This window comes from Geospiza fortis, unplaced genomic scaffold (assembly GCF_000277835.1).
Source record: "Geospiza fortis unplaced genomic scaffold, GeoFor_1.0 scaffold97, whole genome shotgun sequence".
In the NCBI taxonomy this organism is placed as follows: Eukaryota; Metazoa; Chordata; class Aves; order Passeriformes; family Thraupidae; genus Geospiza; species Geospiza fortis.
This window is the reverse complement of record NW_005054343.1, coordinates 3,278,103-3,305,079: the sequence shown is the minus strand read 5'-3', so window position 1 is coordinate 3,305,079 and position 26,977 is coordinate 3,278,103. Positions and strand designations below refer to the sequence as shown.

General features: G+C 40.8%; 1 protein-coding gene across 1 annotated transcript in view; it reads right to left on the bottom strand.

Annotated features, from left to right (window-relative positions):
• The window catches only part of CNOT1 (CCR4-NOT transcription complex subunit 1), a 50,125-nt gene extending 29,728 nt beyond the window's left edge, over positions 1–20,397 (bottom strand). Inside the window, exons 1-16 of the mRNA XM_005422825.3 lie at positions 20,267–20,397; positions 16,410–16,517; positions 15,642–15,740; positions 15,077–15,145; positions 14,930–14,984; positions 14,340–14,543; positions 12,836–13,004; positions 11,494–11,620; positions 11,098–11,208; positions 9,802–9,972; positions 9,140–9,267; positions 7,955–8,195; positions 6,379–6,498; positions 5,211–5,333; positions 4,824–4,975; positions 264–414 (exon numbers count right to left, since the gene is read on the bottom strand). Coding sequence (XP_005422882.1) covers positions 264–414; positions 4,824–4,975; positions 5,211–5,333; positions 6,379–6,498; positions 7,955–8,195; positions 9,140–9,267; positions 9,802–9,972; positions 11,098–11,208; positions 11,494–11,620; positions 12,836–13,004; positions 14,340–14,543; positions 14,930–14,984; positions 15,077–15,145; positions 15,642–15,740; positions 16,410–16,517; positions 20,267–20,368 — 2,130 coding nt within the window. The 5' untranslated portion in view covers positions 20,369–20,397. The remainder of the gene's footprint in view (positions 1–263; positions 415–4,823; positions 4,976–5,210; positions 5,334–6,378; positions 6,499–7,954; positions 8,196–9,139; positions 9,268–9,801; positions 9,973–11,097; positions 11,209–11,493; positions 11,621–12,835; positions 13,005–14,339; positions 14,544–14,929; positions 14,985–15,076; positions 15,146–15,641; positions 15,741–16,409; positions 16,518–20,266) is intronic.
• Positions 20,398–26,977: the final 6,580 nt, after the last annotated feature.

Here is a 26,977-nt window from a genome sequence, read left to right as displayed (position 1 = left end):
AATATCTGTCCCTCCTCAGTGCTCCCATCCTATAATACTTCACAGTTACTTCTTACAGACATCAGTGAAGTGAAAGACAGTTCTGAACTACATCCCTCAGACATCATTCTCTAGTTACAAGCAAGCTATCAAGACATGCAAGCACAAAACTACGTGAGCCAGGTGATGTTTGACTTAGTCCTGCAGAAAGAGCTCAACTAGTACAGCAGAACTAGCACTAAATCAACAGCACCTTCTGCAAATGCAGCATGTGACTGTTGTACCTGCACAGGAGAGATGGCATCCAAGCTGCTGGCGCTGGGCGGGCGTCCCTTGGGCATGACTCCAGGCGGGGGCTGCCGAGCCTTGTTCATGACATTGCTGCAGTTTGCTACCATGGTGAGGATGGTCTCTGACAGCTCCTGAGAAACACTCCTGGGATGGGGAAGGACAACAGTGAGCCACGTAACGTTCACAAAAATAAGGTCATTAACTTATTTGATTTTCCTAGAGAAATTGAGGCCATATTTCACAAAAAGAAACTTCAAAACAACCCCAGCAAAAAGTTACATTTTGTTATTAGAAAAACTTGCCTTAGATAATTTCCCAAGAGAAACACTTATATTTAAATAGAAAAGTTTAAACTGTAGTTCTACAACAATCTCCAACAGACTATTACTTTGTTTTTGATGATCCGAATACTCCTTTACAGTTACACCAGCAAGTAAGGGCTTACAGAAGGCTGGGATATGTACTACATGGCTCCAACAGGTTCCTGGAAGAGCCTTTGTCTGCTATTGTCCACTTTACAGGCTATATAACAGCTTAGCCTCAGAAATTAAAATACAGATAGTAACTCTGTGATCCCTTGTTCAAATCTGCCCCTCAAGGCTTCTTCCTGTACCAAAACTTCACCATTTATGGTTACTGTCATTCTGAATCTCATTACACACAAGGTCTCTCTAAAAGATGAGATACATGGGCTATGTACTCACAGACAAAAAAAGAAGAGGTAAATACCACCACCTGCTTCACTAAAACTCATCTGTCTACAGACTGAAAGACGTGCTTCACACACTGGCATTAAACCCAAACAGAGACAAGAAATTTAACTATTCAAGGAAAATATAACCAAAAAACATCAGAAAACTCAAACTTAGGCACAAAGTCATTGCACAACCCAGAGCAGCCAGTACCTCTTTCCAAAGTGTTCCATGTCTGACTGCCAGGTTCCCAAACTGGAAGGAAAGCCAGCCCTGTTGCTGACTTACCTAACCACAGACATAATAACAGAACACTAACATTTTCCTTTTGGAAAAAACAGCCAATTATTTATGCTTTCCTGAATTTCAGTTATATCTCTTTGGTAAAGACAGATAAAGTTGCAGACTCCTTCCTGTAATGGTGCAACTATCCTAATACAGCTTTGTTGCTCTGTTAACATTGTCTGAATATTCCTCATTTCAATTAAATTTTCACAAACTTTTAGAGCTCAACTCTTAGGATGAGGGGAAAAAGAACAAAGGAACCATGCTGGTGCTTAAGGCAGAAGAACTGAAGATCAGCTATCAGCTTTGGCAGGTATCCTGTCATGGGACACACAGAATTAGTTAAGGGCATTCAGCTGATCTCCAGAACCAGTGATCCACTATGCAGTGTGGGGAAAATCCCCCCCATGAGAGATGGCAATCTGGGGAGGTACCATGGGTGACCAGGCTTCTATACACAGCAATGGACATGTTAATAACTGTTTCACAAACTGGCTCCTTTACACTCTTAACATCCTCTCACCAGAGCCTTGTTTCAAAGACTTCAAAACAAACAGCCTCGTAGGGAATGTATGAAAATGCAATCAGAAATCTACCTTCAAAAAACCCCAAAGAGATTTCTTTTTCAGAAAGTGCAACCAGACCTGAAGACAGAGCTCTGAGCTTGGTACACAGTAGAGTCAGTACCTACAGTATGTATTTGCCCTCACCTGAGCCACGGTCCCAGAAATCTCAACATTTAAATGTGTGTATGACCAGCTGAAATGTACCACAGGTTTTTTTCTGATGCAGGAGGCATTTCAAGACCATACAGCACTTCAGCCATGGAATGGGTCAGGGAGTCTACAGTTCACATGTGGTTACCAACCTCAGTCTTTTCCCCTCCTCCTTTTCGGGGGGTTAAATTTGCAGTTTTTATGCTTAAATACTACAACATGCTTTTGCAAAACAAATTCCAACTTGCTGTAAATAGATAATATGGCAGTCCAGAATGAGGACAAAGACAGAATTACAATCCCTGAGCTGGATATTTATGGTGACTGGTTAGGCCATTTGTGCTTTGGAAAGAACCACTAATGTTTTGTCCCATCATCTTGGCAAACTTTTTAATCGTGTCAAGAGACACACTGCTGTATCAAGTTGCAAACATCACAGTATTTTTAGATAGCAGAGAACTGCAGGTTTTCTAAAAAAACTCCCAAAATCCCAAACCAACCAACCAACAAACCCAAAACCCACAAAAGAAACCAGTCTGCATTTCAGGCAAACGAAGCTGGAGGGCTGAGAGCCAGGGATCAGAGTCTAGAGCAACAAAACTGTCACTGTAAGGGAAGTTCCAGCTTGCTGGAATCACACATTCATTTGTCTTACTCTTTTTTCCTAAACACTTTCTTACAAAGTGGGAAGAAGCCTTTTCATTCCTGAGGCACAGGTACACTGAAGCTCCTTCCCTGCTTGAGACTGAGAAGACTTCACTTAAAGACTGAGAAGAAATGACCATGCCCCACACTGACACCCTTGGCCCATGCAGGACATGACTGTGTGGAGAAGGCACTGCTGCCCCTCTCAACTCACTGCAGCTCCACAAGGGAAGGACTTCTCATAAGCAGCTTGTTAATAAATTACATGGTTGGTCAGCCTGTGGTGCCTGCAACCAAGCCTGACTTCACTGTAAAAACACTCAGTAATAGAAGGAACACTGATTTCTTTTTGAAGACTCACTGTTACATGATGCCACAACTGCAGTGTTCACCAGTGATAAACAAGCTGCACCAAAAATAAGTCTCAGAACATGCAGGGACCTGGTGGCTAAAAAAAAAAAGTGTCTCCCAGGTCACAAAACAAGACAAGAACTAACTACAGCCTAATTAAAGAGCAGGCTCCTAAACCAACAGATTTAGGAGATGGCAGGCTTCAGCTAGTGAAGTGCAACTACCCTCCCAAATGTACTTCATATTTACTGTGATTTTAACCTGCTAGTCTTTACAATGCCTGCTTCCATTTGTGACTGAAACCTAAGCTAATCAAAGCAATTGCTTCATTAAAGAAATCCAAGCTTTTTCTTTCTAAAGCTCAAAGAGAATAACTAATAGAAAATGACTGCAAGTAGGTCACATTCTTGTATAAAAGGGAATAAAGTAACTATAAAAAGAAACCAAAGGCTGTGAGAATTGTGCCAGTAGAGAACTAGTGGCGTTTGTAATTAATGGAATAAATAAAACTCGGTAACACATTAAAATTCAGAACACAATGACATTAGATGCAATTCAAATCTACAGTTAACTATTAAACCTCTAAAACAGAGACACTGCAGCATGCAAAAGGAATATAAGTTCATTTGAGAACTACAGTCTCAAAAGATGCACTTTGACTTCAAAATTAAGAGCTATCTTTTCTGACCAAAACATGTGCTAGATCATTTTATTTTAGAAACAGCCGTTGAACTTCAACTGCAGAGGTTCCAGCAGAAAACAGGAAGTCTTTTCTTTTCTCCTAAAGTCTTACAGGTACCTCAACTTCTCTTTCAGTTCCAATACTCATTGTGACCAACTCTAGGCTAGTACTAATTTCCTACTATCTACATGAGAGCCATGAATCATCCTGGGTACCTTTAAAGATGTTTCTTATCACTTTCAAGACCACACTGGCTAAGCCAAAGGACACACTATAAAACCCAGATTATGTAACACACACTTGGACATGCCAGCCTCATTTGGTGCCAAAATGTAGCAGCAAAACAAGCCCTATCTCCAGCTTCCAGTCACTCTGGCTCACACATTGCACTATGCTGCCTCTCATTACCTCTGAAATATTGCTGCAGTTCAACACACCTTGATCTGACAGCACTAAGAAACAACACCACAGATGTTTTACAATTTTCAGTCACATTTACTATGTGTGTATATAGCATTTAAAGACTGATTTGTCCAACTGCAGTTTCCATCAGCCCTGTATTCTACCCCTGCCTCTAGCAGCTCTCAAATCCAAACCCTTTTCTTTGGACTTCAGCTAAACAATCTGATCTGCAAAAGATGTTCAGTATTTTCCATCTTTGACTACTTCGAGTCTCAAAGATAACAGAAGGTACACATATCTAGTTTCAGTCTCGATTACACAATCACCACTCCCCACTTTTCTCCTACACATCAGGATGGCATGAGTCCTTTGCGCCAAAACAGTTACCACACAGAAACATTTGGTTAACACAATCACAAAATCTGTTATAAAGCCACTGTTTTCCAAGATGCTGTCCCATTCTGTAGCCATGGCCTGGATTCCTGTCTGAATTACAGTCCTATATCTATCTACTCATTAACAACTGATTATCTGACTAACCAGACAGCCTCCAGTCACCAAGATCAGCTCACCTGTTTGACAATAAAGACAATACTCAAGCTCTTGTGATCTAGCCTACAACAGAAGTTTAAATGCAAAATTAAATGTACTCCTGCACCTATCCCTGCAACTTTATACGCTCTCATTAACCACATCCTCCACAGGAAATTCCAAACCAGCTGTGACAGAAAGCCAGCTGCAAATGGATTACTCTTTCAGCATAAGCAATGTAATTCTTACCCAGCACAAGCTTGCAGACAGGCCAACATAGTTGCCAAGGTTTCTGGAGGAAGCTGAGCACTTTTGGGCTGATCCTTTTCTGGAGCAAGTCCACCCAGGATAGATGGACATCTTCTCTTTAAGAAAGTCATACAGGCCTGGATGAAAGGTTCCTGAGGAAAAAAAAAACTTATCTTAATCTCCCAAACCACATCCAAGACACTATTTCAAACTTGGCAATTGCACCATGGAAAGAATTGCACTAAGCTACTATAGTTCAGTAAAAAAAGTTGAACTATCAGACTATGGACACTTTTGACAACTTTAACGCTACTTAGAAAATTGTTAAAGTGACTTAAGTTAGTCACTGACAAGAGTAAAAAAATAAAGAGAAAAATCCTGCTTTACCCCATGCTCCCGAATTTTATCTGTGAGCCATTTGTCAAGTTTGAGGTATTCCCGTCGAGAGGCAAGTGCAGCAAGGTCAATAACAAAGGCAAATGGAGTACCATTTAGCAGCATTGACAAGGCCTAAAGAAAGAAAATCAGAAGACTACTAGTGAAGACACACAGATACCCATTCTGCTTTCTTTTCTTTTTAGTTCCCATACATGTTTTAGTAAAGAGGTCTTATTATGACATGCTGCTATGCTTTCTTTCTCAACAAAGATCGGTACTATCAACTTCACTTATAGCTCGCTTGTGAGACAAATAAGCAAGAGCTCTGATTTGAAATCATGACTTCACCTTCTTTGAAGTGACCTTGTGCTGACAGTTTTAAATTCCTCTGTGATATTAAAAACCACCAGCAAGTGGTCAAGAGCTACCAAAGTGATATTGCTACAAAGTTAAGCAGAAGAACCTAGCATTCTCCTGCAAACAGATCTCAACCACTTCAGAGATACTTGGAATATATCTGCTCCAAGAGGTCATCTCTGAACACTGTAATTGCTACTACAAAACTGAGCTGGTGCTCTTGCACTTTGAGACACACAATTATTTTGCACCTAACTTTAGGAAGCAATAAAGGCCCCAAAGAAGTTAGTCACAACTTCCAGTCTTTTGTCAATGTATAAAATCTAAGAACTAGTAGCATTCTCAAGAAATCTCCATTCCACTATGTTTAGCAGTGCCACCTTCACACAAACATCTGACAATTTCTACATTCTCATTTCAATAATATTCAAGGTCAATAAAACAGTCAAAGCTCTTCCTGGATTCACACTACATTCACGCAGCAAGTAGTTCTGCTGTGCTGCTTCCCAAGGTACTTGTCTGCTAAGCCATGATAACCAACCCCACTGCAAATACCAAGTGCAATGTCTTGGGCTCACAATAGAACAGGCTGGAAGCATCTGGAGTCAGATACCACAACACAGCAGAAGAGTACTTTAAGTCACATGAACCTAGGCTTTTTTTTATGATGAGGGACAGCAGCCACAAATAAATTCAGACATGCCTAAACAATGTAATCTTTACTAAATTAGTCTAAGTTAAGCTTAGCTTTCATTAAAAGATGAGCAAGTCTGCATAAGGCATCAGACAAAAAAGAATGGCAGTATTTTGAAAAACTCACCTTCAAGTCTTGCGCCACATCAAGAATACGTGACAATTTTGCCTGGTCATACTGCTCCCCTCTCATGTACCATTCTGCCATGGCATGCATGATAAGCTGACGAATTGAAGGAGATTGACCCTGAGGAGAATTAAATTAGGATTGTACTTCATGATTCTAGTAACAGAATCAATTATGTGAACATTCAACAGGGTGTTTTACAACTAAAAACCTTAACATACAAACATATTTACTCTTTAGCTTCAGAACTTGTTTCTGATTTTAACTCTTTCTATGCAAAACTGAACTACCCAGGAGCTACAATTAAACGATGTAGCTGACTGCAAGTGGTAGATACATACATCCCCAGCTCTTTCCTACCACTGTCCAGGACCAATTCCTCTCTATCACAGGCAAATCACTTTCAGACTACACAAATATTTACAAAATGTTATGTCTGACAGGATGTCCTGAAGTGAAAATTCAGTACCACACTTTAAAAAGGAAAACACAGTATCTAGATCATTGCTCATAAAGGAGCAATTTCAAAATACAGCACAAGTAACATTTTTATGGCACCAAGGGTTTTGTTTAAAGGAAAAGCGTCATGCAATAGCACCATGTCCCATGGCAATTATCATTCAGTGCCCTGATCTCACACCTACCCTGCGGAAAAATTGCCTCTTCTGCCATTTCAAGACCACATGCAAAAAGCACTTCACATCTATTCTACCCCCCATCTTTCAATTTAAAGACTTCCATCAGGAAAATATAAAACATTCACAGCATGACCTCAGAGGTCAAGCTTCATGGCATTAACTCTACTCTAGATGAACAGGGAAACATGTTTGCTAATAAAGATTCCCTCCGGCCCCAGAGACTTCCTCCACTTTAAGTTTCACATGATTTCTGTTCATTTAACTACTAATGCACACAATGATGAAGGCCACACCAAACAAAACATCTATTAGAAGTATGGGATTTGCATACACTGCTACCATATCTCTACATGGAAGCTCTCCTGGAAAAAGCCCAGCAGCCAGTCTCAAGTTTTCAGAAAACACCCAGACTCTGGAAACTTCAGGAACAGGTAGTTTCTTTACGTCTAGAATAGTTTTCATCTTTTTGGCAAGTACAAAGGAGGTTATTTTGGTTTAAACCTTCTCACCTCTGACTACTTCAAGTTTTTACACTTTAAATGTGTGAGGTTGAGAGCTGAGGGGGTGGGGTAGGTGATGCTGTTGTGAGGAGTTTGGGGGTTTCTTTTGGGTTGTTTGGTTTCGCATTTTTTTCTTTTTTCTTAAAATAAAACTGGGTCAACTTTGTTTAAAGCTAAAGGTTTAAAAGGTCAAACTTAACTTCAGTCTCTGTACTTTTCCAGGAATATTTTCTCAGTGAATATTATTGAAAACCAAACCATAACAGTTTGCTTCAAGTCAGGGAAGAGACATCCCATTACTTTGCATAAACCATGAATCATTTACCTCTTGGGTTTTAAACTGATCAGTTCATAAACCAATACAAACATTGTTGTAACTGTTCAACCCATTTAACAAGTTTTCAAGTTACAAGAACAGACTACAGTGAAAATACTTACCTGTCCATGCCATGCATAGTGCAAAATGATGGCCGAGTTGGGATGGTTGCCAAGGAAAATTGGCATGAGGGTGGAGATGAGTTCATGGCGCAAGGTGTGCCAGGACGTGTTGATCTGCAGCAAGGCCAATACCAGCATATCTGGGCAGTGCTTGATAGGAAAACTGAAGAGCTGCTTAACCTGTTCATACTGCCCCACTTCTGCCAATCGTAACAGAGACTCAATCAAATCCAGGCTCTTCCTAACAAAAGAGAAGAAAAAACAAATAGACAACCCCCACAAAGTTAGCAAGCAGCAAGTTTACAGGATCCTGGATTCAAGTATTTTATGGCAGCAACTGTAAGGACATACAAAGCAACACCCACTGCATACAACCTGACACTGCAGCTCTTATGTACAATTAAGCCTGCAAGAAACCATAAAAAGTAACTCAAGATCTTAGGAGCTCCTAGTTATGTTAGGGAGGAGAGGGAACTGAAAGCTGACGTTGATGAAATTCAGCTTGAGCTGGGTCACTTGGATAATGGAACTTGAAACACACTTCCAGCAATGGAATACACTTTTTAAAACACCTTAGAGTCCCCACTTGTGGAAGTTAGTGAAGAGACTCTACTTGTTTTGCTTGCTTTACAGACAAGCGATCATTGCCCATTTACTTGTATTCCTCATCTTTCAATTCCCTATTCTGGGTCGTATAATTGAAAGAGAAGCAAGCATCTGTACTGAAAGCTACATGGTTACCCCAAAAAAGGGGTGTAAAGGTCAGCTCAAAGTCACACCAGTCAGCTTCATGCAGTAACTCACCAACAGCCACATACATTTACTAATTAAATTTTAGGACTTCTTTCATACAAGTTTCTCTAATATCATCCTGGGAAAGACAGATTTAAGTTTCAAACCACCCCCTCTGTCCCCTCCTTTCAGCTTGCAGGATATGCCAAAACACATCAGCAGACAAACTCCAAACAAGCTGAAGACTCTAACAAAAGCAAGGTATTATGGAAGTACACAGGAAGTTCTGATACTGTGAACAGTTTCACCAATCAAACATCACAAATACTAACGGCTGACCTACTGGTATGTACACAGCTACAATAAATCTGGTTGCATGAAGATAAAACCACCTTTGACCAGACAATTAATCTTACTCTATGTATGAGAAGCAGTTGAGAGCAGGTTTATTACCATGTAGCAATTTCTCGATTGTCATCCTCTGGTGGTGCTTTCAGGATGTCTGTGGCAACAGTATGGCAAGGGTAGTCAGCAAAACAGAAGATGTCAGGGTTTATGAGGGAATGTTGGATGAAGGAGAGCTGGAATAAAAAAATATGTTGGAAGTAGTTTAGACATTACAGTTTCAGGGTTCCTTCTGCTTATCAAGAGCCACATTTTGAGAATTATACAAATCAACTAAGCAGCAGGGGCGAGCCAAGCTTCACTGTGTATTTTAAGCAAGGCTGAACCTCACACTTCTAGAACTCGAGAATGATGGGTACAGACATGATGAGGATACTTGTTTGCAAGAAGCTGTGGCCTTTTTGTGTAACCAGGTAAGCACTCCAGAGCACTGTCATGCAGCAGCAGTTCCATGCTCAGCTGCACTACACCCCAGAACTCTGCTGGGGCCAAAGGCAGGGCCACAGTGCACAGCAAGTGATCATGTCCCACACAGTGCAGTCAATCACACACAGTACTTCTGTAATAAACCTGAGGCTTGTGCCTTATAGGCCAAGGTCTCAAATGAGTATTACCTAAACATTCACACTACTAATCTCCATTTATCATTCAAGAAACTAAGGAATTTTGCAAATATTGTACAGAAAGAGCAAAAATGTTGGTAAACATACCTGGCCCTCTGCATGCTTCCAAGGTCTGTATATGGCATTAACTGGAAAAACCTCCATGCCCAGCCCTCTCTGGATACCAAAAACTACAATTTGCAGGCCCTTGCTATCACGAATCTGAAATCCTGGATGGTCCAATTCATACGTCACTACTTTGAAGTCCAGGCTAGGGTTCTGCAACCAGACAAACAAGGATTGTGAGCTTTGCACATTACCACCTTCAGTACTGTCTTGAAAGAGCCCCTCTTCATCAGTATTGTACCTAGCTTAACATCCACCCAACTTTTAGCTGAAAGCAAGGGTTTTGTTTCAGAAAGAGATGTATTTATATAGTTGTGAGAATTTGATGCAAGTTAATGATTTAAACTACCCTGTGAGATTGCACTTCCCCAGCACTACAGTAGCTGTCTGTCCTTCCAAACATTTAAATAATAATTCTTTACACAACCCAAACATATAGCTCCTCTCTTAGCATATTACTTTACTCCTTTCCTAGGCTTCCACACCCTCCAATAAAAGCCAGAAGGGTCTGATCTGCTGACAAGAAGAACTTGCTCCTCCTCTTGCTCCTCCTCCAAGACCTTGTAAAGCACCCAATGTATTTTCAGGAACAGTGTGAAACAATATTGATGAAGGAGCTTGGAGGAAACTGTGGCCATTATGGAACACAAACCACTCATTTCAGAGATAGGTGAGCACCAGAGACAAACCTATTTTATGGCCCAAGGTTTAGAAAAACAAAACAGTGACTTCTGCATAGGGAACATACAGAAAAAATCCCATATAAGACAAGCAAAGGAAATGGTACTCATGTGTAACTGAGTTCATTACAAAAATTGCTGCTTATAAAGCAGTGGAAAAATCTTCCTATTTCTATAGTGCTATCATACCTAAGAGGTAATAAAGAGGAGTTTTGGAATGAGTAGCTACAAAGATACTTTCATTTTCATCACTAATACCTACAGTAAGAAGTTTTCCAAAACAAGGTCTCTGATGCACAAAACTTTCCACTGTCATAAATACACTGAAACACAAAAACCCTCAGAGAGCACATGCTGGAATACATGGAAGCAGTGTGGAATGAATCTCAAACTGCACCCAAGCTATCCATTCAAGTAGCTTTCATTTCCCAGAATTCCTAAAAATTTTCTTGTTCGTGAGGGAGAAAACCCCAGCATTTAAGTACTTAGAGAGATTCAAAGCTATTCAGGCTGCTGGGGAGCTTAAAAAGGTTTATGATCTTAGTGAGATATGCCCTGCTTTATCCATATGAAAGACCAAGATGCTCACAAGACTTACCAGCTCTTTAAGAACATCAATCAACACCTCCACATTCCAGGTATGGGCTTGGCTTCCATCACTCTTATCTTTGCCATCACTCCAAATCCCACTGCCAGGAGCCGAAATAGACTGCAAGTCAAATACACTGAATCAAACACTAGTAAAAAATAAAGCAGTCTCAACACCCACTGGCTACAGAACTCCCTGCGCTAGAAAGGTACAAACAGAAGTTCAGACTAGTAATGACATCAGTTTAACACTTTGAGGATCGTTCATTCATGAAAGTATTACAGACATTTACAGCAGAACAGTCAGAAGTATTCAATAATACAAGCAATTGTTAAATTCCTAGAGGCCAGCATTTTAACTCCTTCTTCTGCTGAAATATAATCCCCAGGAGAACAGGCCACTCACTTGTAATGAAATACCATCTGTCAATCCTGAATGAGTTCGAGCCATCATCCCCAAAACCCTGGCAACCTGGGCAGCCGTGACTTCCCGAACACCAAACTGCATGATTATGTTGCGACATTCTTCAACACTAAGATGCAACAAAACACAGAGATCTTAGAGGAAAGCCGGTTTCACTGCAGCACAACATAAGACTCCAGTCAAATTAGTCAAATGATCCAACATAACAAAATTCTAAGACAATGAAGAAGAAAAACACTCTAGACAATCTGTGCAATTATTTCCATGAAATGCACTGTGCCACGTTTCCAGTTCAAAGCCAGATGTACTGAAGTGACAAGGATGTCACTGAGATGTTTCACAGACTATGCTCTGTCAAAGCAAAAGCACAGGGTAGGTTTAGCACTCTTTTTGCTTAAAAGCACTTCCACTACTGATCTGTGATATAGAGCTTCAGAGACTCACGTTTTCTGCTACCTAAAAGCAAAACAAAGGCTTTGAGAATGCACATTTCAAAATGCTGACATGCACTCTTCAAAGGTAGGCTGTGAACGTTTGCCCTTCAGCCTGATACACACCATGGCATCCCTGAGCAGAGGACACCAGCAAAAACCTCCCAGGAGACAAGAGAGAAAACAAAGAGCAGATGCCTGAGTTTCAACTTCAGAACTGAAGACTTTTTTCGCAGTTTTTTTTCCATTTTGTATATACTTCATAACTAGGCTAGGAAGATTTATATAGCACGAGTATAGAAACTGTTTTATTAACTGCCATGTGTTAACAAAGGAAATAATTCGGTATCTTCCAACACATAGTGTTTTTTCTTCTTGGTTTAGAAAGAAACTCATGTTAATACCTTTGAGATTTCATCACCTTCCCAAAGTAATCAATAGTCTTTCTCTTGAAATACAGAATAATTTAATTCTACCTTATGTTTCTTATAAAAAAGCAGGTTAGCTTCATTCTGAAGGCTAAGTTTTGCAAGAGCAAAGTTCTTCCAACACTCTAGTGGGATTCAGCTGGAATTTATGTCTACCCAGACACTTTCATTTTCATTTATTAAAGGGTGATAGTGAAATTCTTATGAAACCTTCAAAAGCAATGTGAATCCTCTTATGTAGCACTTCTTACCATAACGAAATTCCACACAGTGTCTACAGGCATGTAATACACATTAAAAGGAAGCAAAACACAACCAGAACTCAAATAAACAACCTCATAATACTTGGTAAGATTCTACTTATTTTAGTAGTTAAAGTGCTCTTTACCTTTTACCTCAAGAAATGAGAAAGAAAACCACCACCACCCAAAGTTACATGCTTGAAAATGACATTTTCCTACAAACCTTGCACAAAAGCCATAGCCAACTTCTTGCATGAAATCTGCCAGAGAACTCTCCATCATGGTTTTGGCTATCCCTCCAGAATCAGGCAGGATCCTGTCCATTAGAATGTCCCGTTTTTCAGGGTAGAGAAGTGGTGCAAGCACCACAGGGCAACGCTCCTGGGGAAAATCTAAAAGCAAGAGTAACAAAGTGTCAAAACATCAGCTACATGTGAAAGAGCATTCAAAAATTTTCCACTGCTGTGCTAGAGCTGGCCTGCTACTGCAGAAATCAAGAAAGCACTGATGCAGCATCCCTCCACCCCATTTTCAGTTCTCTCCTGGCACTGGGATATTCCTAGAGAAGAAGAATGTAGACTAAACTAGGCTCGTGCAGGTTCACAGCAGCTCTGCAGCTGCCCAAAAGGCCAGCAGCTGTGCTGGTGTAAGTTTAGAACTAGATTGTCACTAACAGCACTTATCCAAAAAAAGCACAGGGCAGGAAACAATACAGCAGTCCAGCAAAAGCCACTCCTCCAACTCAGGAAATATGAGGAAACAAAGGATCTGCTACCAAGTCCAAGAAATGTAGCAAAACTAAGCCAGGCACTTGAGCATAGAAAGAGTAAATACTCATTTTTTCCTTCCTGGCAGGCAAAGTTTAAGAGAGACTAGTAATGAGAGGATCACATCTGTGGATCAGAGTTCTGCTCACAGTGGAGAGCAGCAGCAAAGCCACCTTGTGGGAGGGCCTTCCTGAGACAGCACCATTGACATAGAACATCTCCATACCCTCTAGGGCTGTTCCAAGAAGAGTGCCCACTATCCCAAAGCAAAGTGTCAGGTATTACACAAGCTAACACACTAATCTTTATTAAAATACATATGAACTAAGAAGCTATATTTAAAAAAGTAGAACAAATATTTTGCTCTTGTACAAATGGTAGCTTCCTCTAGGTCTGTGCAGAATGAAGGAGTGGTTTAAGTTCAATTATCATCTTGAGTGCAAATCCTCCCTACTGTGATGGGTTTACAGCAAACACTGGTATTAGGAAGGAACAGACTACAATGGTAGTTTTCAGGAAATGAGCCAGAGTTCAAGTGAGAAGTACCTCCCTCACTGTTCTAGTGCTTCCTCATAGATCTGCATCTAATATAATAAAGCAATGCTTAAAATGCACCTGTTTGAAATTTATGTTCCTTACTCTGTTAGAGGGTTTTCAACTACAGTGCACTGAGCTGCTTTAGTTAAATTCACAAATACCATGCCATACAAGCAAACACAGACTTGAATATCCCTTACTCAATGTTTATTCATCAAAACTTTTCAAGAACATGAGATCACGTTACTGCTCATTGAAAGTAAACAGAACAGTGGTACTTTTCTGTCAGTTTAGAACTATGAAAATCTACTGAGTTCTAAGTCAGCAAGTCCCCATCACTTCAGCACTCTGCACTGACAGCAAGACATGAAAATTCATCTCAAAGTCTGCATTTGGTCAGGCTTCCTGAACAGCACCACTTACCTCTACGTAATGTTTTGAGGAAAGCGTCAATCTGCTCCTGTCCTACCCCAAAGGCTCCCTTCTGCCCAAAGAGGAGATGGGAGAGGAGAAGGTGCAGGACCTCTATTGCAATATCTTGGAAGCCACCTTCTTGATTTCCACTGACGTCTGCGTCAATGTAAGAGCGCAAAAGATCCGGGAGTTTCTGTTTGATAAACTGGGCAGCTTTTGGAAACAGAAGAGGTTAGAGTCAAAACCTGGGATTCTGTTTTAATATTAGATTCTTTTAGCTAGGTACCATTCTCTTAATTTGAGTTTATTTACCACAGGCCACAACAGTTTAGATTTAAATAGAAATCTCATACCTGAGAACTCAAATATTAATGGACAACTACAATTTAAGATATCACAATACCCCAATTTGATTCATTATCAAGCAAGTCATTAATGAAACAGTCCTTCAACTTCACACAAGATGACTGTGTCATCTATTGCTCCTCCCAATGGCACAACTAATTGCAAGGTCAGGTCAGGCAGGCACACATCTACCCATCTAGAAAGCACACTGCTGAAAAAGGCTGTCCCTGCCTGCAGTACTTTAGAAAACTTACCAAAACCTCGCAGATCTGAGCTGAAAGAGTTCAGTAAAGCCAGACCAAAAATCACCTACAAACAAAAACAATCACAGTAAGGGGACCTTATCCTTTCTAATTTGCAATGTAAAAAAAAAAAAAAATTTGAAGTAAGCATTCACCTACCTCTTGAACTTTACTTAATTTGATGACTTTACTCAATTGGGCAAATAAATGGGGTGAAGGCTTTAGACTCTGAAATAGGGAAGAAGAATAACATGAAAGTTTTGTGATTAATCTCATTTGTAATGGTGTCAGACTATCTAAAGTCTATTTGCAAGCTTGGAATACTAGTAACTATTCTGCAGCAGGTTAACACAAACCTTCTATGGCTAAACACCTTTCCAACTACTTTTTGATACATTTTCTCTAAAAGCTTCTTCCATATATCCCACTATTAACCACTATCATGTCTTTCGTATTGAAAGAAACAGAAGCAGTGATTATTTGTTTTGGTTCTGGTGCCATAAACAAGCCATGAAGTACCAACATTAGATTTATTAAAATTAAGTTTGCAGTCATTCTGAGTGATTGACTAACTCGCTTAGTTTAACAAAAAAAAACCAAAAACACACCAACCAGGCAAGCTCAGGTTTTGAAAAATTTACTACAAGGGAAAACTAGCTGGTTTCCTAGAGACCAATTCAGTGCAGTTTCTGACACTGGGATCCCCTTCAAGAAGCATACAAACCTTCTGATAGTGCAAGGGATTGTCAATGGCGTACGACAGCGTCGAGATAAAGTTTGGTTTTGTAATCAGCGACGCACACTCCTGGATCAGAAATTGAGTCTGAAAAGAACAAGATAACTTGAAGATTCAGAGTTTTGTAACAGGACAATAAAAATAAAGTACTGTGCACTGTGTACAGAAAAACTAAAAGATAAATACTTATGTAAGTGCTCAAATTCTCTCTAACATCAACTAACTTCCTTTCATTCAAGCTTTCCTCAGGTTTGCTTTGCTTTTAAGACTGACAAAGTGATGAAACATTCTCCATCACATGTGCAATGTTTTGCTTTCTGTAAACATCCTCACACATTGCAACAGACAACTCAAGTGTATTTGATTCATGGTTAGGAGCTAAAAAGTCTGCGGCAAAATTGCTTAAGGATGAAAACAGCCCTGCCAATAGACAAAGTCAGCACCAGAAATGTCAGTTAATGGATTTGGACAAACTCTTAAAATACACCGAAAGGCTTTCAGACTAGAGCACTGCATCTGGTAAAAGCAGCACTTGTATGGATGCAACCTGTTTTTTCCCAGAGCAAGAGATTATAAGTCAGATATTATTCTGAGGATTGGCAAAAAGTGCTTGCAGTTGAAAGGCCATATAACCAGAAAATAAGTTTATTTTAATCTACTGCTTCTATGCTGCCTTTGTGCTTGACCTGGATGAAATCCCACAGCAGATTTTTAACAATCAAAATTAATAAACAGACATGTTGGTGTAAACTGTACCTGATGAAAATCTTTGCCACTACTTTTACCATCGCCACTGAAATCCACGTGCGAGAATAGACAGCGTAGTAAATGCCTGTCTGCCTCGGGACCGTGCCTATTCACAATCTGGAAAAAAAGTATCAAAAAAACAGCAAACAGTCATTACAGAGCAAGATCTGGGTCTAGCACCATGGATACAGCAGTACTGCTAGTAGTCAAATCATCAACAGTTTCAACAAAACTGCTATAAACGTTCCTTTTAATCAGTAACCCAGAAACCACATCATTAACTCTATTTGCAAATAAGAAGTAGAAACAAAGAATCTAAACACAAGTCACTGACACAGAAGCCATGCATTCCAGGGGTGTTATTCTTACAAAGCTAAGTAAAAAGGGGTTTTCAAGTTACCCTCAGGATTCTGCCATCAAAGCAGCCCAGAATCCACACAGTCCATGGCCTCACTTTTCCCCATTTTTTCCACAGCTCCAGTGCCTAACTCTGCAAGAAAACAGCCTTGGGACAGCACCTGTGCAATGAGTGATCTGCATTTGCTGACTTACAACACCTTTCACTCACTACTACATCTTAACAATATTACATTTTTGTTTGCATCCCCTACCCCTAAGAGCTAACTCTTAGCTACAGACCAGCTCATCAGCTTGTTGTCTGAAACAGCTGCAGACTGTTTCAGAACTTGCTCCTTTCTTTACACCCCAACCAAGTGGACAGCATTACTTGTTTTTAATATAATCCATACTGTCAGAAATGTGAAGCCAATCAACAGCAGCTTGCCTCTTTGGCCAAACAGTAGTGGCTAATAACAAATCCAGCCTTCATCTACTAACATTTTTCCCACTGTTTTCCCTTTTCTAGCTGCAGGAGAGACACAAACGTGCCAGCAAAAATCTGCAGCTCTGCCTCTGGTCTGACTGCCTACACCAAGCCCACTGCTTCACCAGTCATGAATGTCCTTGTTTGCCAGTAGCTTCTTTGTGCAAAAAGACAAACAGGGTTGCTTTAGGCTCTGTCTGCTAGGGCTCTGATGTTTGACTGTTTTCATCTCAATTTTTCTACTGTTATCTGGCACTATGCTTCCCTTTCCCTCAGAGCCTGCTGAGTCCAGTGGCTGCCAAGTTTTGTACTGCTGGAAAAAAAACTTCCAAGTTGAATCTAGCTCTGCTTCTTGACCAGAGGCTATAAAACACATGCCTGTGGTATGTCAGTCCAGAGTAAACAGCCCAGCTGTGGTGACAGCTGGGCCTTTGAAGGCAGCCATACCCCAGGATTAGGAAGATGCTCAGACTGGTGCAAAAGGCAGCAAACCTGAATTAACAGCAAATCCTACTACCTAGCTCAGGCTTCAGAAAACAGGCAGTTTGTTCAGGCAGTCACAATCAAATACAAAGATCTGGATGTGGTAACAAGACTGACATAAAGCTGGATCAATTTCCTAAGAAGCTGCCTGGTGCTGCGTGACCAAGGTGAATTCATCAAAGTAATCAGGTGCCAAAGAAAACTGTAATACTAAAGCCATCCACACAACTGCCTGCATCAGAAGTAGATTGCTTCCTTGCACTGAGGTATCTTCCAGAGGACAATAATTTGAAAATTTAACATACAGGAAGGAAGGGAAGAGAAGGCTAAAAGTGCAGTGTATCATATTTCAATTCTAACTACATTCCCAAAAAAGCTCTTCCAGGAAACGAGCAATGAGAATTGCCAGTTTTCCTGAAGAAAGAGCTGAAAGAAACCTTTGTATTGGCAGCCTTGATACACATTTACATGACAGTGCATCCAGTCATAAAATCAGATCAAAAATACTATTTTTTTACTGCAAGGGTCACCAAGGACTGACAAGGGCTGCCCAGAAAGGTTGTAGAGTCACCATCCATGTTGGTACCCAGAAACTGCCCAGACATATTTCTGGGCAACCCACTCTAAGTGACTGTTTGAGCAGGAGGCTGGACCACATGACCTCCACAGGTCCCTTCCATTCTCAACCAGTCTGTGATTTAGGATAAAGCTTGACCCACACGTATTTGGATTTATCAGGTAATGTGTTTGGGCAAATACAGGATGAGACAAAAATAACTCTGTTTTTCTACATCCAAAAACTTTTGCTTTCCTAGATAAACCCATCCACAAAGCCCTTTCCTCCCCTCCAATCAGGCTCTCCTTACCACTTAAAGACAAGGAGACCACAAAAACTCACTTCAGAGGAAGTAATGGTTTAGAATTTGTGCCTGACAAATGCATAAAATATTTCTGAGTTTTTTAAACATACATTCCATTTCTTTAAGCACAGCTATATTAAATGACTACTGATAACATATTTAAACAGAAATTAGTTCCTCAAGCCTTGCCACTGTTACACTCGAGTGCCGTATTTAAACAGGAGTGTCATTTTGGTCAGTTTGAGACAAGAACAACTCCAAGTATGAATTTCTACAACTCCACGTGCTTAGATGGAAACTTTGTAAAACAGAGTGAATCATGCCAAAAATTTACCCCAAGCAGTGTACCAAGAGACAGAATTATAGCACATACATTCTCTTCAACTAAAGAAATATTGTACCAGCAACCACAAAAGTAAAGCAATTCCAGGAAAATAAAATTTAAAAACAAAAAAGACAAGGGATTAAGATTTTAGGAATTTAGCTTTGAAATTCTAGATCTGCTTTATAACCATAGACAATCCAGCCATTTCCACAGACCAGGTCCCAGTCTCTCATCCTTTTCACCACAGTGAGGCTAAGAGGCCTGGCTGAAGGGTAAGGAACAATCTGGCCCTGTTTTAGAGAGCTATGCCCCAAGTGAATGGCAGATCAACCACATCTTCTCCCTAATCAAGTCATTCTTTAGTCACACCTTGCTGCAAAAACCATCTGTTGAAACTAACAGTGATCAAAAGGACAGCATGATCCCAAACGAGCCCCAGAGTACTGAACTTGCAAAAACATGAGAAACTTAAAAAAGTTACAAGAGACCCATTCCATCTTACACTTGAAAAACCAATACTGCTGAAATCACTCTTCTCACCTCAAGATAACAAATGAACGTACTTTTAAAGACATCAAATGTTACAGAAACTCACTGCTTAAGCACTCTGGCCTTCTAATCTGATTCAAATCGCTGCAGGATTGCACTGCTGCGTGAAAAACCCTCAACACTGAGTGGCCCAGCTGTCTGCTGGGAACTGAACTAAACCAGTTTCTAAAACTAGTTCAGTAGCATTCACTTCCTCCTAAGCACTCCTCTGCAGATAATGCTTTTCAGTCCACCCTGCAAGTCAGAGCTATTTTTAAAAAGGTCAGTTAAAACAGAATTCTTGCCCTAATCATAGATATTTGGGTCTCAACATGCAGTTACTCTGCCTGCCTTCTGAAAACCCAGGGCCAAGACAGTCAGCTCAGCTTCACAACCAAGCCATGAGTCATTGAATGAAAAGAGGAAAAAAAACTTCCATCAAGGGAGGAGAGAACATTCAGAGGTAAATTACAACATACTCAGGCTTTCAGTGCAACAACTCTGAACACTGAATGTATACGTTTTCCTCTCCTTCCCAATCAGTGTTCTATTGAATGGCCAAAACTGGAGAGATTTAACCTGGAGAAGTCAGAAAAGCTTTTCATGCCACCCTCCAGGAGCAGCAGTTAACCCTGATATTCAGCTACAAAGTTAATACTGGTCTCAGCTCTTAGCTGTATTCCATGACTTGGCAGATGAACCAGCAGGACTATCAGACACACCCTGCAGTTCCCAACACCACAGAAAACAGCAAACAGTAACATGGCAGAGTACAAATAGAAACGAGAAGAGAAATTCCAGTTCTCTTTACAAAGTTTATTTTGTAGGACCGTATCACTTTACTTACATGCTGTATTTCCTGCTGGCTGGCTCGGTAGTTTTTCTTGGTTAAATTGTCCACCAGGTAGCTGATTTGAGACAAGGCCAGCGAGAGCGAGTCAAGATTCATTGCTGGTTGGGGCGGAAGCAGGCGGCCGAGCCCGGGTAAGGAACAATCTGGCCCTGTTTTAGAGAGCTATGCCCCAAGTGAATGGCAGATCAACCACATCTTCTCCCTAATCAAGTCATGCTTTAGTCACACCTTGCTGCAAAAACCATCTGTTGAAACTAACAGTGATCAAAAGGACAGCATGATCCCAAACGAGCCCCAGAGTACTGAACTTGCAAAAACATGAGAAACTTAAAAAAGTTACAAGAGACCCATTCCATCTTACACTTGAAAAACCAATACTGCTGAAATCACTCTTCTCACCTCAAGATAACAAATGAATGTACTTTTAAAGACATCAAATGTTACAGAAACTCACTGCTTAAGCACTCTGGCCTTCTAATCTGATTCAAATCGCTGCAGGATTGCACTGCTGCGTGAAAAACCCTCAACACTGAGTGGCCCAGCTGTCTGCTGGGAACTGAACTAAACCAGTTTCTAAAACTAGTTCAGTAGCATTCACTTCCTCCTAAGCACTCCTCTGCAGATAATGCTTTTCAGTCCACCCTGCAAGTCAGAGCTATTTTTAAAAAGGTCAGTTAAAACAGAATTCTTGCCCTAATCATAGATATTTGGGTCTCAACATGCAGTTACTCTGCCTGCCTTCTGAAAACCCAGGGCCAAGACAGTCAGCTCAGCTTCACAACCAAGCCATGAGTCATTGAATGAAAAGAGGAAAAAAAACTTCCATCAAGGGAGGAGAGAACATTCAGAGGTAAATTACAACATACTCAGGCTTTCAGTGCAACAACTCTGAACACTGAATGTATACGTTTTCCTCTCCTTCCCAATCAGTGTTCTATTGAATGGCCAAACTGGAGAGATTTAACCTGGAGAAGTCAGAAAAGCTTTTCATGCCACCCTCCAGGAGCAGCAGTTAACCCTGATATTCAGCTACAAAGTTAATACTGGTCTCAGCTCTTAGCTGTATTCCATGACTTGGCAGATGAACCAGCAGGACTATCAGACACACCCTGCAGTTCCCAACACCACAGAAAACAGCAAACAGTAACATTTACAAGAGCATGGCAGAGTACAAATATAAACGAGAAGAGAAATTCCAGTTCTCTTTACAAAGTTTATTTTGTAGGACCATATCACTTTACTTACATGCTGTATTTCCTGCTGGCTGGCTCGGTAGTTTTTCTTGGTTAAATTGTCCACCAGGTAGCTGATTTGAGACAAGGCCAGCGAGAGCGAGTCAAGATTCATTGCTGGTTGGGGCGGAAGCAGGCGGCCGAGCCCGGCGCAAAATCACCATTATTCCCCTTTAGTCACCTCAGAGACAGGTCAATTTTTTTTCCCCCAGTGAGTCTTTATCTGTTTCTGTGTTACTTGCTTCAGCTCTTCTTTCTCAGTTGTCTTTGTCTGTTCTGAAACATGGCACCTGAAAAACAGTATTCAATTAGATTTAAGTTCTGTAGCAATGTCACATAACTATGTTCACAAAGAAAATGAAGTAGTATTGAGTTTTCACAACACAAGCTCTGTTGTTTTTACACTACCCAACCACTTTTGTTTCTGCATTTTGCAGTCTGAAAGAGCCAGCAAACAGCTCAATCAGAAGAATGATTTTCAGCACCATGAGAAAGAAGAAAATGAGATTAATAATGAACTAGATATACAGCAACAATCAGAGGTCAGAATCATTCAAAGCATCCATCATAAACTAATATAAAAAACATACTTTTACCATCTCTGCTATATTTTGCCCCAGTACATCCAGGCAGTATTGCCTCAACCCTGGTATACCAAAACAAGCAATGAGCAACACACAAAGAACTGCAATAAACTAACCCTAACATTTGGCTTATACTGAAACAGCTTTCCAGTGAGCTACAACAGCAGAGCTTGCCAGCTTAATAAATTTCTATGACAACACAAAACTTGGCACTTGACATCTCATCTGTTAAATTACAGATTGCCAGTGTGACAAAATCGCATCCCAAAGCAAGTCCTGCATATCCAACAGTGTGGGGAGCGTCAAACGAAGCCCCAAGCTACTCTGAGCAGCAGCACTGGGCATTGTCAAAGGTAGAATCAAGCCGGAGAGCCACTGCTTGAGAGCTGTACCTGATCAAAACAAAGGTCACTGGGCCTCATGCCAAGAGTCTGAAGATCCCTTTTTCAGAACAAAAACTATTGCTTTGTGGTCTTGGCTCTCCATGGCAAAAACCAGCAGCACACGATTTGTGACTCATCATGGGAATGGATGGCTGGGGTGATGTGTTGGCCTGGCACGAGGAACTGAGGAACCAGCCCAGGGAGCGTTCCTGCAGCAGCACAGCTCCCATGCCGGGCCTCCCTCTGCCAGCACCCAGCAGCACAGAGCAAGTGAACAGGCTGTGCTGGGTGCAAGCAGAACTCTTCTTCCCATCTCCCTTTACACAAAGGTTTTCACTTGCTTACATTTGGAACCATACCTTATACTTCAAAAGATCAGGAGCAACAAATCCTACCAGAGGCAATGAAGATCATTCTGCCGTTTGAAAAAATTTATTATATTGCACAAATATATGGGTAAATTATTTGTAAGAAAAATAAAATCAACTGACTTGCAGACTTTCAGTATGCCAAAGAAAACCCCGACTACTCAATGAAGGTATGCAAGATCCTTCTTATGCAATAAAGCTTACATCTCACAAAGAACAAATTTTCTAGCAGTAATACTGAAAGTATTCTTCAATGACAAGGCAGTCGGTCTCTAAAAGAATTTCAGAGCATGTCTAAAACTGCAGTGAGAAGAATTACACAAAACTTCCATTTCTTTTTAGTACATCTGACAAGCTAGAAGTAATTACCTTTATATATAAAGGTTTAAAAGGCCACTGACTGTGGAACATCTAGAAGGGAGGACTGGCACAGAAGTTTAAAAAGATTTCTCAGTAGTACAGGACCTGTTCTTTTGGTTTTTTTTTAATAACCTTTAAACTCCTCTTTTGGAATAACCTAGAAAATGTCACTGGGTTTGGCAAGTACATGCCTTCCAAGACAATCTTACTTGAAGGGTTTAACATTCATGACCAATATAAAGCTTCTGAAAAGCATTTGTTAAGAATCAAGCACACAGACCTCAGCACAGTACCTGCACTTACTAAAACCAGCAGTCAGCAAGGGGAATTCAGCCCCATCAGAGCACCAGCTCACAGCAACCAGCCTGGAGAACTCACAGGCTGTTTGAACAGCCTACAGGACATAACACGAAACTTCAACTTGGCCAATTTTTAAGGCAGTAACAGAATTTCAGAGTTTGCCTTTCAGGGCCCTAGGAAGAAAAACCACATTTCTCTGGGCATTTTTCATCATACCAATACAAACAGCACAGGAATCACACCTACTCCACCTAAACTCAGGAGTTTTAGTACTGAAATTCTCGAGTTGGGCTCAACCTCCCTGCTGCCATACCACACACTGACCATCCCACCCTCCTATTAGCATCTCTTGTCTTCCAAAAAAGCAGGGAATGCTTTGATTGCAAAGAAGCAAAACAAGCTTTGCCACCTTCCAACTGCAAAATCTGGCAGTGCCACTGGACAATCCAAGCTGAAGGCAACATGGATTTTTTCTTTCAAGGAAGAGCCTGAGCAAACACAGAGACTCAAGGAACACAATAGCTGACGAAACAGCTTCCTACTTATGTTCTAAACATATGGTTTGCACTGTGTGTATCCCAGCACACAGCAAACCTGACAGCTCCCCCGGACACAACATTAACAGCACTTCAGAAGTTCAAATGAGGCACCTAACTCAGGAGAGTACAGAGTAACCAAGGGAGCCTTGTTTGCAAAGCAGAACTGCTCAGGTACCTCTTTGGTCATTCAGTGCAAGACTAAAATTCAATTACTACAGCACTGATTAAGGAAGCTATGAATGCTATGTGAAGCAGACTTTATTTTTAGATCCATATACCCTTAGTGGGAACGAATCTCCCTACACTGGCCTCAACAATTCAGGAAGCTTTCAGTCTGTGGGACAAACCTGCCAGGTTCAGGCAAGTCAGGCCTCAGCCACAGGGAGTTTATAAAAAAAATTCAGATTATCTGGCAAAATTATCTACTTTCAGCCACAGAACCTATTATACAGTAATGGATTAATATACCCAGCACAGGACACAGGAGCTCTTTCAATATTACTATTTTACATTGTACAACATAACCCATTTTAAAGAGATAAAAAATATTTACCAAATTCTACAGCATTACACACCCTGAGCACTTCCTAAGGGAAACAACAGCCCATCGGCAAAAGACATTTGGCATCTATTTCAGTAGCTCTTTTTTCAAGACCAGATTTCTGTTGGATTAAAACATAAATGCAATAAAATTTCAGGCAAGAATCCAAAGATCACAAAATAGAGTGGGCAATATGAAACCACCCATCAGGTGTGACCAAAGACACTCCCTAATAACCAGAAATCACTAGAGTAACTAAGCCTTGACGGTGAAGTTGACAAACCTGAAATCTTCCATGAATTCAGAAACACCACTACAAAGTACTTTCAAAATTACTTTAAGCTAACTTTGGATCATTTTTTCAGCATTTTTCAGAAGTAAGTAACTACTGCCACTGGATTTCAGGAGTTGTATGTGGAGTTGTATGTTCAGGGCACATGTGCTGCATGTGGAGGATAAAACAGATCAAGTGACACAAACAGCAATGTGTCTGCTGATTAGGTTCTAAACTCCTGTCACAAAACATCACATGAAACATGCTAAAGGGACCAGTGCTAAACCTGCTCTCCAGAACAGTCCCTTACCCTTTTTTAAACCCATGACCAAAGACAAAACATGGAAGGGCAGCACACCCCTCTGAAGGCTGACACTGGGAGCAATCCAAGGGAGAAAGGTGGTTTTGAATCATTCTGTACTTTATATTTCAGGATGTTTAACACTTTGAAATCTACCGAGGGAAAAACCCCAGAGTGAAATTCACATTAGCAGTAAAATAAGCTCCCAATTCATTTGACCAGTTCAAATTCAGGTGTTTACAAACAGAAAAGAGACCTGAACATTCCATACACTGGAAAGCTGCACCCAATTCCAGTAAAGTGGAAGTCGAGAGATGATTAGACACAGTAACTTCAGTTTTCAGCACCTAAGTTGTTCCTACAGACTCAGGCCAGTGAAGCTGCAGTTTGGAATCTACCTCAAATACATGAGATATGCATCAAACATGACATGGCTGCTTCAGCATTTCCACATCTCAACCTGGACTGTTAAAAAAAACAAAAACAACAAAACAAGAAACTCTCACTTCCCAGTTCTCCTTCAGACAAGAACTCCAGAATAAAGTTTCTGCTGAAGGGGAAAAAAATGAGAGACTTGTTATTAAATGCTTCATGGTTTTTTACCATTCAAAATGTGTTTTAGAATAGCTAAATGCTACTTCAAAACTCAAAGAAAACTGCAATATTAATACATTGGGGATGTTTATGGAACAAGAGAGCAATCTGGCTAAAATAGTGATGGCCTCAACCATGATTCTCAGTGATAACAATGCCCAACATGATTCAGTTATGTCCCATCACAGGGACACAAAATATTATTGACCTCTATTGCTAAGTTATGTTCCCACAGTTTCTCTTCCAGCTGAACACCAAGAGTGGCTGTTTCAGCATAAATCAAAAACCTAGGAACACTATATAGAATAAAGAGGGTAATGTATTTCTCCAAGGAGATACAGATAGGCAACAAACTGGCTGCCAGTTTGGTCTGGAGACACCAGGCCAACGGCATCAACAGTTAAGAGTGAACTTATAAGCAAAAGGGCTGAAAGAATCAAAATAACAAAGGTGAAACAGACCAGACTATTACCAACTAAGTTTGTTTCCTGTTTATAAGAGTCACCCCACCTGGACTCACCCTGCCCGTAATTTTAGCCAATGCCAAAGTGGTTACCTTAGAAACAGGAATCAGTTGGGTACACTAAGAGTGACTTGTCAGTCACACCTGTTTTGTTACCTGCTTAAAGAAGTTCCTGAGAGCAGTTGCCATGCTTTCTTGCAACAAGTGGGATTCAGAAACAATCCGAGTACCTGATATACCAACAGACTAGCGTCGTATTTTCAGTATTATCTCACTTCTGTCCTAAATACAAATTGGTTGTGGTTTGTTGAAATTAAACCATGAGTACTAATTGGCCTTCTTGTATAAGGAGTAAATGGTACTAATCTAAGTAAGGAAACTATTGTAAAGAAGCTCTTGTACTGATACAGCATCTGTCGAGACACTCAACTGTTGCTATTTCTAGTTGAGAATTATACAAGTCCATTTTACTGGGCAGCGTTTTCTTAACTGGAGGACAGCACTGAGAAGGATTTCTCTCCTGTGGTCTGCAAGAAGGTTATGTCACCGGATTATTTACTACAGCTCACTTTTTCCGTATTTTCTGCGGGCAAGTTACAACAACACCGATCTCCTACGGAGGCCTCCGAGCCCGGACGGGGCAGGCCCAGCCCGGAGTGCTCAAAGCTCCACCTGTCAGCACCGGCGTTACACAAGCGCAGGGGGAGCGAAGAGCACAGCTCCAGAGCCGGCGGTTTCCCCGCCACCTCGCGACGCCGCCGCAGCC